Source organism: Sminthopsis crassicaudata, chromosome 1, assembly GCF_048593235.1.
Source record: "Sminthopsis crassicaudata isolate SCR6 chromosome 1, ASM4859323v1, whole genome shotgun sequence".
NCBI lineage: Eukaryota > Metazoa > Chordata > Mammalia > Dasyuromorphia > Dasyuridae > Sminthopsis > Sminthopsis crassicaudata.
Genome location: NC_133617.1, coordinates 236,687,092 through 236,699,267, shown reverse-complemented (window position 1 = coordinate 236,699,267; position 12,176 = coordinate 236,687,092). Strand labels below are relative to the sequence as shown.

General features: G+C 34.7%; 1 protein-coding gene across 1 annotated transcript; it reads right to left on the bottom strand.

Moving 5' to 3' along the window:
- Positions 1–824: 824 nt before the first annotated feature.
- On the bottom strand, positions 825–9,754 carry HRH4 (histamine receptor H4). Its single transcript, XM_074276894.1, has 3 exons — positions 9,488–9,754; positions 7,082–7,248; positions 825–3,932 (listed from the first exon to the last, which is right to left on the bottom strand). The coding sequence occupies exons 1-3, from the start codon at positions 9,672–9,674 to the stop codon at positions 3,138–3,140; spliced, it is 1,149 nt and encodes a 382-aa protein (XP_074132995.1). The 5' UTR covers positions 9,675–9,754; the 3' UTR covers positions 825–3,137.
- Between the last annotated feature and the right edge of the window lie 2,422 nt (positions 9,755–12,176).

Genomic DNA, 12,176 nt, shown 5'->3' with positions numbered 1-12,176 from the left:
GTACTACTTGCTTTTCTGTGTTGCCCATTACATTTTTTCTTCCACTGCTGGGGCACACACTCACTTCTGTAGTTTTATTATCATATAGTACAATTATTTATATTGCAGAAGCAATCATCTCAGCTGCCACTTAACTATTTTGTAAAGACAATGCTCTTACACCCTAGAGAAATAACCTTGACTTTTTTTAAAAGGCCATCTTGTTGCTTTATAGTTATGAGTATGCTTTTCTTGCAGTCAGAGCAACCACACTTGAATGAATAATGTAGACCTATTTCTCATCTATCTATCTATGCTGATCTTATGACTTGTTTTTATTTATTAGGCATACAATGAATATTTATATTTACATATATAGTCAATCTCAACATTCTTTCATCTAACTTACATGCATGATACATTTGACATGATTTTATTAGTAATCTCATTTTTATTTTCATTTCAGCTATGAGCAATAGAGAAAAAAAATATGAGGCAGGAAACACACAAGTTTATAGAGCAGTTGGTATCATACTAGGTGCTTCACTAGTCTTGTTCACCTTGCCATTTTAGAGTAAAAAGTTCCCCATGCATTCCTTGCCTATTTCATGTTTTTTTTTCCCTTGCTTTTAAACTTCAAAGTTTTGTGTTGCAATTATGCCCCCAAACCATAATGCAAGTCCTTTGGACTAAATCCAAATGTGCAAAGTCAATGATGAGTCAAATAAAATTTTTAATGTATGCAGTTGCTCTCAGCCCTGAGTTTGGTGTTGAATCAAAGATGTGTTATGTAACCCTCACACCCACCATCTGACACAGTAAAAAGTAAGATTCAGGTTAAAATGTTTTAGGTTTAAAATTTTTATATTTATGGCATTATAGATTTCATGTTATGAAATGATTATTGTTTGAAATCAATTTTTTTAAATGTTAGCACAAAAAGTCACAAAAGTCTAGAGAATTACAAGCAAGAAAAAATTTTACCAATTTTATTTTGTGTAATTTATTTTATGTGTTATTTCATAGTTACTGTGTTGGAAAAAAGTGCATATTATCAAAATTAATTGTATGCAGAAAAGTATATTTTCAACAATCTCTACTACAAGAATTTGGTGCTTGCAGCTGAGTTCTGTTGGAGAACCTATCTTCTAATGACAAAAGAGATAAGCTCCCTGTATTCACAATCTCATTTAACACCCATTCCAGAACTGTCATCAGAAAATAAATCAGTTTGTAGGACTGATATTTAGCATTTTACACATCACCTTGTGTTAAGGACCATGCCTAAGGGAAGGGGCAGGTCAATTCTCCGAGAGCCTCTGTAGTTGTGAATCATAACACTTGAAGGAGTTGCAAAGCAGCCTTTACAAACACAGATGTTCCTTGTGGATGGGGAATGAAATAAATTGGGGGGAAGAGAAGAGAGGTCAGAGAACAGCAACTGCCTCTCAGTCTCCTTGCATCATCCTCCTCCTCTCACATGAAGAGATCCATTCTACAGGTCTGAGTTAGACCTCTGGCAGCCACTGGCAGGTGGCTCCTGTATCACAACATATGGCACCCAAATATGAGGCATAAGAAACACAAGAAACAAAGAAGCAGCAGTGCTTGAGAGCTGTTTGTGAGTAGAATCCTCCCAAGAGAGTTCCTTCGGTAACCCCACGGGAAAGAAAAAGAAACCCGGTAAGGCTTTTTTAATCAGGGTAATTAAATGGGCCATCAAAGGGCCAAACCAGGAGACTGGTGAGAGATTTAAATGCCTGTTCTGACTGTAGTCCTCTTCTCCATTTGAAAATTTGACTCCATGGCATCTCACAAGATTCAACACCTGCTACAGTGCTGTTTGCACGCGCTAGCATGCAGACTCAGATATCTTAGCATGTGGACTTAGATAACAGTTAATGTATAAACTTACTGACCATGCTGTGGGAGAAAAATAATCACACTTCTATAAAAACAAAAAACGGGGAATTGTGAAGGACCATGCCTAGGTGAAGGGGCAGGTCAATTCTCGGAGAGTCTCCACATCTGTGAATCATAACACTTGAAGGAATTGCAAAGCAGCCTTTACTTCCACAGATGCTCCTTGTGGATTGGAAATGAAATAAATTGGAGGCAAGAGGAGAGAAGTCAGACAATGCAACTGCCTCTCAGTCTCCTTGTATCATCATCATCCTCTCACATGAAGAGATTCATTCTACAAGTCTGAGTTAGACCTCCAGCAGCCACTGGCAGGTAACTCCTATATCACAACTACCTTGGTTCTGCACTGTCCAAAAAATTCCCAGTACAGCTATTGGTGATATTTGAGCTCCTTCTTGACAGTGGATTTCATCCCTAAGGACTCTTCTCCTGTGGCTCCTCCCCTAACTCCATGGAACTTCTGGACCTCTCATTTCACAAGGCTGTTTCCAAGATTGTATACATCCATTTCATGATAAGTATTCACTCATCTATGATCAGGAAAAGACAAACATAAAAGGAGGAATCCAAAACATCACTTGGTCTTGTCCCCTTATCATTTTTCAGATAAGAATTTCAGACCCAAATAAATTATACCTTACCCAAGGTCATATTCTAGGGTTTTAGTTCATTCAGCTCATTCAGATAAACCCCATATTTATTGAAAAGTATGCCTAGCCCTATGAACATTACATTTTTGTGAGGTATCTTTGCCACTTATTAGCTATTTGACTTTGGACACATCACCTCTCTGAACCTCAGTTTCCTCATCTGTTAAATGAAGGCATTAGACCAGATGACTTTTAAGATCCTTTCCATCTCTCAATTGATGACACAATACATTTTGATTTGTTTTAAAAAATTAGGGTACAGAACTTTAGAAGGAGCAGCAGAGATCATATGATGCATACTCTTCATTTTACATTAAAAAAAAACACCCAGGATCCAGAGAACCCTCAATGACTAGCAGCAGCATCAGATCTCCTGATGGTTATGCCATACTGTCTCTCATTCTCCTTTATTCCCAGACTTATACAGAGTTATTCCAGATAATTATCCAGAAGTGATGATTTCCCTTCCCTCCTTGGGAAAAGGGTCAGGGAAGAGGCAGGGAGAACACCATGATGTAAGAGATAAATATGAGCTGAAACAAACTCACATAAAGTAGGTGAAATACTGATTTTCCTGCATTGTACTTAAGAAGAAAGTGATGACCGTAATGAAGCAGTTAGCTTTTTCTTACAAAATATTTTCATGAAAGCATTCCGGAATCTTTTGTGGCACAAAGGATACAGAAAAGGGTTGAGAAAGGAATTAAACCATTGAAGCCAAAATGTAAAAGTATACCAGGGATCGTCTACATCATCCTGGGAAATTGAACGAATAATTGTGAACAAAATATAGGGAGCCCAGCAAAAAACAAAAGCCCCCAAAATAATAGCAAGTGACTTGGCTACTTTCCTGTCTCGAAGAAATTTATGATGCTGAGCAGTGAAGTCAGCAGACACAGAATTTGAGTGGGATACAGAGGATAATTCAGCAGAAGTCATTTCATCTTCTCCTAGAGTTTTTAAAGAAGCAAAAAAGCTTTTCTTTCTCATTTTTTTCATTGAAGAAGGAAGTTCTTCATCTAATTTAGGAAGACACATTTTTGAAATGAATGTACAAGTCATTGAGTCACCTTGCACTGGAGAAGGGGTGTTAGGGAAGGGAATAGAGTTGTTTTTGACTCTACTACTGCGTCTCTGTAGGTTCCAATAAATGCAACAATTGAAATAGGTCACCAGGATGGTTGGGATCAAGAACTCCAAAATGGAAGTGATGATGATGTAATAAGCAGAAAAAATAAGTTGGTGTCTGCATTCTGTATCATCTTCCTCTTTCCTCCCATTTAGGATTGCTGGACCATGTACTAAGAATGCCAGTATCCATGCTGCTCCCATATAAGTGACTGTCCTTGAGATCGATGTCTGTTTAATTCGATATGATATCTAAAAGAAATCGAACAAATTACTGTCAGGAGGAAATCTGTCATTCAGCTCTACTTGTGGAGAAGAGATGCAGTGTCTAAGAAAACATATGAGTCCTGTAAATTCAAAGACATGGGTCACAAAGTTCAATAGATCAACCATGATGACCTACTTCATAAGGATCTTTTCAAAATCTGAAGGCTCTATGTACCAAAAGCCTTTATTGGTGGGGGGTAAAATCTTCATAGACTTAGATTCATCTCTCAGAGAAGAAGAGGTATATAAAAAAAGCTAAAATGATTGATGAGTCCATTGAGTGTATCCCCTAAAAAAAGAAATTATAGCAACTCCTGGGCTTATCCTTAGGTGGCAGCTCATGACTAGAGTATTCTAAAGTAGTCAGGGTCTGTTTACCTGAAATTGGTATATTTGTAAAAGTTTGCATCCCTCTTCTGTCTACCATAGTATAAAACTCACATAGACCCTACCCCTCTCCATCCCATTCCCCTCTGGCCATCAATAATCAGATTGTAAATGGAGTTCTGGGCAAAGTTGTCTAGATATATGGGATGGAAAGAAAGAAACAAACAGGTATTTTTAAGTACCTACTATGTGCTCAACACTGTATTAAGAATTTCACATGTATTACTTCATTCAATCATCACAATAATTTCGAGAGGTAAGTGCCCTTACTTGGACAACTTACTTGGGATACTTGTACAAGTTGCATTGTCTCTCTAAGCCAGAGAGAATATCAAGAGCCCAGATGACAATTAGGGCAAATGCATTTGACGTATCATTTATTCACTCCATCAATTCGTATATTCTTAATAAATTTCATAGTTAGATCAATGTAGTGTGGTGTTCTTTCTCTCTACCTTGAAAACCAGTCCAGCTGATAAGACATAAATATACATTGAAAACTAAGAAAGACCTGAGTGTTTTTCCTACTAAGAAAAGAGGCAATCTAAACATAAAGTCTCAGGTATCTTTATTCCCTTCAAAGGCACAACCAAGTTTCACAACCTGAGAGTTATCATCAGCTCTTTACTGTCGCTTGGCCCCACACACATGCCCATATCTCATCAGTACCAAGTCCTAATTATTTCACCTCAACAAAATGTTTTCTATTTGACCCCTTCTCTCTACTTAGCTGGCTACCTTCTTAGTCAGGCATTCATCACCTCTCACGTGGACAATTGCAGTAGCCTCTAATTGGGCTCCTTATTCCTATTCTGTTTCCTTTTCAATACATCATCCACCTACCTGCCAATGATATTCCCAAAATACAGGTCTGACCATGTGAATACCCTGCACAAGAATTTTCAGTGACATTATAAATCTGGTCATTGCCAATTAAAGTGCCAGGTTGTCCTAGTTCTGCTCGAATTAGAAGGCTCAGGGCAGTGCCGACCATCTTAATTGCCTCCAGGATAAAATACTGATTGGCATTTACAATTTACCTTTCACAATCTAGCACCAACCTATGTACTCAGACCAATCTCAGATTATGCATTCTATGTTCCTGACAAATTAAGCTATTTACTGCCCTCTATTTGTAATATTCCACCCCCTTCATCTGTACATGGGCACAAAAGCTGTTATTTCCTGCTTACTTCTGTCCCTAAGAATCCTCAGCTTCTTTCAAAGCACCTCCTCACCTGCCATAAGAATCTTTTTCTGATTTCCCCACTCCCAGCTGTGGGTGCTCTCCTTTAGTCTCTCAAGATTATTTTGATTTATTCTGTGTGTATACATATGTGTGTACATACATATATACACACATATACATATACATATACACATACACACACACACACATATCCTAAACACTATCAAAGTGCCTGGCATATTGTGGGTACTCAACAAACTCTTGCTGAAATGAATTGGAGAATTCTACATCATTATTTCCTCCACAATGAGAGTGGTTAGTAAGAGGAAATTAGTGAAAACTGTGGACTAAATAAAATTAGATAATTAGTAATTCTAAGACTAAACTAAAATGTATATGGTGCTGACCACAAGTTCCTATTTCAGTGTGGTTTTTTGGTGTTTTTTTTTTCTCTTTTGCTTCCTGCACCACTAATTAATATATCTCTTGAATTAAATCTAACGATTATGAAGATGGTAACAATACCCAGATGGTCACACTAAACTGTGTTTAGTTTTTTAATTGCTCTGCTTAGCCCTTGTAATGATATGATGCAATATGCTAGGAAGCGATCTCCTTTCCATTATGCATAAGGTCAAATGGGATAATGGACAACTAAGGGAATTGAGAAGAGGATGCTTATCTCTTCATATCTAGGCAGCACTTTTGACTGATGGTCAGATCACTGAATCAAGTTTCTATTTTTCTAAGGAATAAGTTAGCTCTCAACTCACTTGGAAAATCAGACTATGAAATCTTTATCTTAATCTCTCTTCCTGCACACACCCAGTGTTACAGATTATTTATGAGATTTGATAATCTGCACACTTCCTTTGCTTTCTTTTCAAACCTGTTATTGCCCCAGAAAGTGGAGCAATAGCTCCATACTGCATCATTTTGTATCAGAAAGTTTTTAAAACACACAGATCAAAGTAACAGCTGTAATAGGTATTGATCCAAGATAATTCTAATAGATTTGGCATGGAAAATGCCATCTGCATCCAAAGAAAGAATGAGGGAGATTGAATGTGGATCCAAGCATACTATTTTCACCTTTGTTGGTTTGCTTTTTCTTTTTTCATATTTTTTCTATTTTATTCTGATTTTTCTTTCACAATATGACTAATATGGAAATACGTAAAAATGATTATACATGTATAACCCTATATCAGATTTGCTTGCTGCCTTGGAGAGGAGGGAAGTAAGGAAGGGAGGGAGGAAAAAAATGGAACTCAAAAGGAATGTTGAAAACTATCTTTACCTGTAATTGAAAAAAATAAAATACTATTGATTTTTTAAAAATCAAAGTAATAGCTGTAATTCCTACCAAAGGAATATGGAAATTTTATCATAGACCACAGAAGAAAAGGGTTTTTCTCTACTATTTTCCAAATAGGCAAAAGTTAAACTTTTTTTTTAAACTAGGTTTCCCCCCTTCCTTGTTTTAAGGTTCCAGATTTAGATTTACATTTTAAGTTAAAAATGGGGAGATATAGTCAAATGCACATATTCTACTTACAGCATTGCAGACTAATTGATATCGGTCATAGCTGATGAGGACAATGTTGTACACTGACGCTGTGCACAAAAGATAGTCAATAACCAGCCAAAATAAGCAGAGTTCCCTTCCAAAGATCCATTTACTTTGCATTTCATAAGGGATATATAAAGGAATACAGATTGCACCTGTGAAAAGGAAAATAGAGCAACACAGATGAATTAACACAAAAAATATACAACTTGGTCTGACTCCAAAGCGTATAAATGTTTATGATAATAAAATTGACATGATTTGTTGGTCAATCAATATGAATTTATTAAGGAAGGAAATAAGTATTAAATAAGCACATATTATGTCCTAGCATTATATTAAACACTTTCCAAATATTACCTCATTTGATTCTCACAAAAATCCTGGGGGTGGGTGCTATCATTATTCCTATTTTACAGTTAAGGAAACTGAAGCAGATAGAGAATGGAAACTTTGAAGGAAAAAGGTAGAAAAGAAAAAAGAATGCATTCTAAGCTTAGAGGAAAACCTGTTCAAATGCAGACATGGGAAATGAAATCTCAGAATAAGAAAAAACAGAATGGATAGTTTGGGTAGATCACAGAGTACATAAAGAGGCATAATGTTCAACAAGCCTGAAAAGGTAGGTTGAAACAAGATTGTAAAAAATGAAGCAAAGAAGTTTGTATTTAATTGTGAGATGATAGAAAAAGTGGGAGGCAGTAGATTTTCACCAGTCACTTCCAGAGCTAAATCCCTTAGAAATCTGTAAAGTCAAATTTCTTCAAGCTTTTGGTAGTGCTCTATTCATAGAAAACATTTAAGAATTTTTAAAATTTATATGTTGTAATTTTTAATCACTGTTTTAAAAAATCTGTGTTGGTCCCTATATAACAAGTAATATAAGTTTGACTATCTTCATTTTTATGTTATGAAACTGAGGTTCTGATAGACTAAAAATACTGAAATTCCTTCCCAAACCAACAAAGCAAAATTAACAAGCTGTGTGTCTTTAATCAAATTACTTAAACATTTCAGAAATCAATGCTTCAACTATAAACAAAATGTGAGATCTAAGGTTCCTTTATGATGACAATGACAACAGCAAGGAAAACAACTCTTTTCTATTTTTCTTAACAGCTGTATGAGGGGAAATATAGGTAATATTATCTTCATTTTTACAGATGAAGAAACTGAAGCATCAATAGATTTCATGATGTTCACACAGGTAAATATATATCTGAAGTAGGATTCAAAACCAGACCTCCTGACCCCAACGCCAGAACTCTTTCCATTATGTTTCACTATTTCTCAAGAGTTTAAGCTACAATAAAAATCAGCTATAGTATTATCTACATTCCATTCAAATCAAAAAACACTTATCAAGCACACACTATGGGCAAATATTTAAGATATAAATATGAAAAATAGTGTTTAACCTCAAGAATAGGGTGAATACAATGTCTAAAACAATAAGATAGAATGTGATAGAAGCAAAGAAGAGTCTAGACAGTATCCTATGAAAACTTAAGGAGGACATAAGATTGCTTGCTGTCTTGGAGAGAAGAGAGGGAAAGAGAAAAATTTGAAACATAAAATTTTACAAAAGTGAATGTTGAAAACTGTCTTTACATGTATTTATAAAAATACTATTGAGAGGAAAAAAGAAAACAAGAAAGAAGAAAATATCTTTTTCTAGGAGGAATTATAAAAGACTTTACAGAGGAGGTAGCATCATAAGCTGAGCCTTAAAGTAAGAGAAGGACATGTAATGCTTTAAATGTGTATACACACACACACACACATATATATGTGTGTGTGTGTGTATATACACATATATGTGTATACAAATGTGTGTGTATATACACATATATGTGTATACAAATGTGTGTATATACACATATATGTGTATACAAATGTGTGTGTATATACACATATATGTGTATACAAAATTAAAGCATATATATATATATATATATAATTAACTACTAACCAAAAAATTCAACATATTGATTATTTTTTGTTAGCTTTAACTATCAGTTCTAATGTTATTATTTTATGAAGTTAAGGTAAAATGTTTTTTTCATTTTTATTACAAAAGAATTCACATAAATCTAAATACAGGAGGGAAAACTCTAAGAATATATAACCATTAGTTATATTGAAAAAGTTATTTTTATTCTACACAAGTAAAAATAAAATCGCTCACAAAAAAATTCACCCTTCATGTTACTTTTAAAAAACACTTATCTTTTCCAGAGCTCTATTTGGCATTTCTTAAACCTTATCACAATCCAACTCCTTATTTTAACCTTTCCCAATTCTTTAAAATAGCATGATGTATCTTTAAGAAATAAATTATCATCAACATAGATATCTTCCTAGGTAAGTATATATATATATCAAACAACTTACCCACAAAAAAATCAGCAATGGCCAGATTAAGGAAAAAAAAGTTATTTCGAAGTCTAAGGTTTTTGTCCACAACAAATGCCATAATAATCAGTCCATTTCCTAGCACTATAGAAAAAGCCAGAAAAATCTTCAAAACTGACAGGATTATCATAGTTTCTGTAATAAATGGCTTGGTACTATTGAACATTGCTGTATTTCTAATAATATCAAATGATGAAGAAATTCATGTATTCAATTACTCAAATTAAGTCAGTTCTGACAAGAAAATTTCCCAACAGGGCACTTTAAAAATATGGTCCCTGAAACTAAGTGAAGTTCTTTTTTTAAAAAATCTAGTACTTATTTCACAATGTTTCCTGGTTCTTGGTACAGAAAACTTGTGGTAACAATTTCCTCTCAGATGAATTTGAAAATGTGCTGTTTAGAAATAGCCAGATGTTTTCATCTGTACATTTTTAAAAGTATTGCCCACTACTTCCCCTATAGTTACTTCCAGTGTGATGTTTTTACTGATAGCAATAAAATTTTGACTTAAAATTTAGGTTTCTTTCCCTAAATATTTTTTATTGATTATTTAGTTTTATTCAGCCATACAAGCTTCTTCTTGTTCTTCACATGTGAAATTACATAGGCATCCTCCTGGAACACAATGTCTCTTCACCTTCCCATCCACCATTTATCTTGTATTTCAAGGTATATATTTTGTAAATACTTTTATTGTACAAATTGCTTCTACTTATGGAATGTAAGCTCCATAAGGGCAGAGCCTCTTATTTTTAAAATAGATGTTTACGCTTGTTCATTGACGCTCACAAATTATCTGTAAATTGTATAATTTCAAAGTGCCTTGATTTTAGTGAAGGAAAAAAGGGCACATTTTTCTAGTATAAACTATATACTTTGTTCAGAGGACTCTTGGTATAATTTGTTTGGCATTACTCCCAGTACTTCTTGGAATAAATTAAGAACCAGTTGAGATAGCCTAGCAAAATAGTCATTGGGGTACAGGCCAGGAGTATAATAAATCATCTTTTTCCCAAGACAATTGAGGGAACCACTGAACCTTATTGAGACATAGGTCAACCTGACTGTGGAGTCACAATTCACAAATCCATTTCCGCAGTCAGTTATCAAAAAAAGGAAAGGAAAGAGAGATAGAATATAGAAATCTATCTTTCATTAGGAAAGAACATGATGCTGCCCCACGTATCCTCTGAATCCCAAGTACAGTGATGAAAGAATCATGAATATGATCAAATATCATTAGAAATAAAATAAAGAAATGACGATATGGTTCCAGAAGTCTGCATTCCCCATGAGTTACACACAAACATCTCTCTTAGACAAAGGACACTATCAGAGACTCTATTTTTTAAAAAATATTTCTCTTAGAATTTTCTGAACTTGGAGTTACTATGAATTATTTGTGGATTTTTCTTTTTTTCCAAATACAACTTTTCTCCTTTGAGACAGTTGTATGGGAAACATATTGGAAATTAAGGAGTTTTTTTTGTTAAATTAAATTGTATTGTGATCACTCTTCTAGGTTATTCAATGGAGAGATTTTCCCTTGAGGACTCACAAAGAAGAATGAGACTCCCAAAATGTTATCTAATTCCTTCCTTCTCTTTCCTTTCTGCTCTAGATAGACTGGACATAATAATGATGATGGTGATAATGATTTTGATGATAATTAACATTTATATAGTCAGTGCCAGGGACTGGGCTAAGCACGTTACAAATATTTTCTCATTTGATCATTGGATTTAGAAGATGCTAAGAGGCTTGGAGAAGCACACTAAACCCAGGAGCACAGACAGTACAAATGATTAAGCACAAACAAGATTATAAAATAGATGTCCTGAGCTAAAGAAGATAAGGTTTTCAGTACAGAGCACAGAACCAGTTGATAGTTATGGTACTAGTTAAGTTCTGGTTTAGCTGAGTGACAAGCCCCTTTCTTGTATAATTTCAATTATAAGCATAAGTTTAATTTCACTTTCTCCCCATGAAATCATTGATGGTATGGTTGAAATCATCATGTCTGAAGAGATACCCATTCTTTGTGGTGGGCAACAGCCATGGTACCAGAATTAAAATAAACCAAAAAAAAAAACAAACCTTTATGCTCTAGCCCCTTTCCTGAGTAATGAGTTATCACTACTCAGCATCTCTTAAGTCTATCTGCTCTACAAAGTAGAGACTTCTCTTTTTAACATCTCTGCTACCTAGGAACTTCCCCTATGAAATCTTAGCTGCTAACTCAGACACATTTCCTTGCAATCTGCCCAGGAAAGGTCATAGCCAACCACATAAGAAGTATACTTTCTATATATAATTTCAGAGGGAAAAAAAAGGAACATTCTTTTTTTTTTGTTTTACCTATCCAACATTTGCTAAATCATAAGTAATTTTTCTAAAGCACACTTAAGAGTAGTGTCATGCTTTTACTTAATAAAATCCAGTGGACCCCAGTATCATGTCCAAACTTCAGTGGCATTTAAAGCCTTTCACAACTTGTCCCCTTGTCACTCTCCAGTATCAAACATTATTTCCTTACAATACAGCTCTATTGGGCTATTTGTTGTTACATATTATCCTCCATCATCTGACTCTTGGCTTTTACACTAGCTATTCCTGTCAACCTAAGGAAAAAGTCAGACCAACTAAATGATTAATAAAGACATTG

Excerpts from the sequence above, each read along its gene's own strand:
- HRH4 (XM_074276894.1), bottom strand. The coding sequence starts at position 9,674 with ATGTTCAATAGTACCAAGCCATTTATTACAGAAACTATGATAATCCTG. Across the intron at positions 7,249-9,487 it reads CATTGCTGATTTTTTTGTGG|GTGCAATCTGTATTCCTTTA; the intron begins GTAAGTTGTTTG and ends TCCTTTTCACAG. Across the intron at positions 3,933-7,081 it reads ATCAATTAGTCTGCAATGCT|ATATCATATCGAATTAAACA; the intron begins GTAAGTAGAATA and ends GATTTCTTTTAG.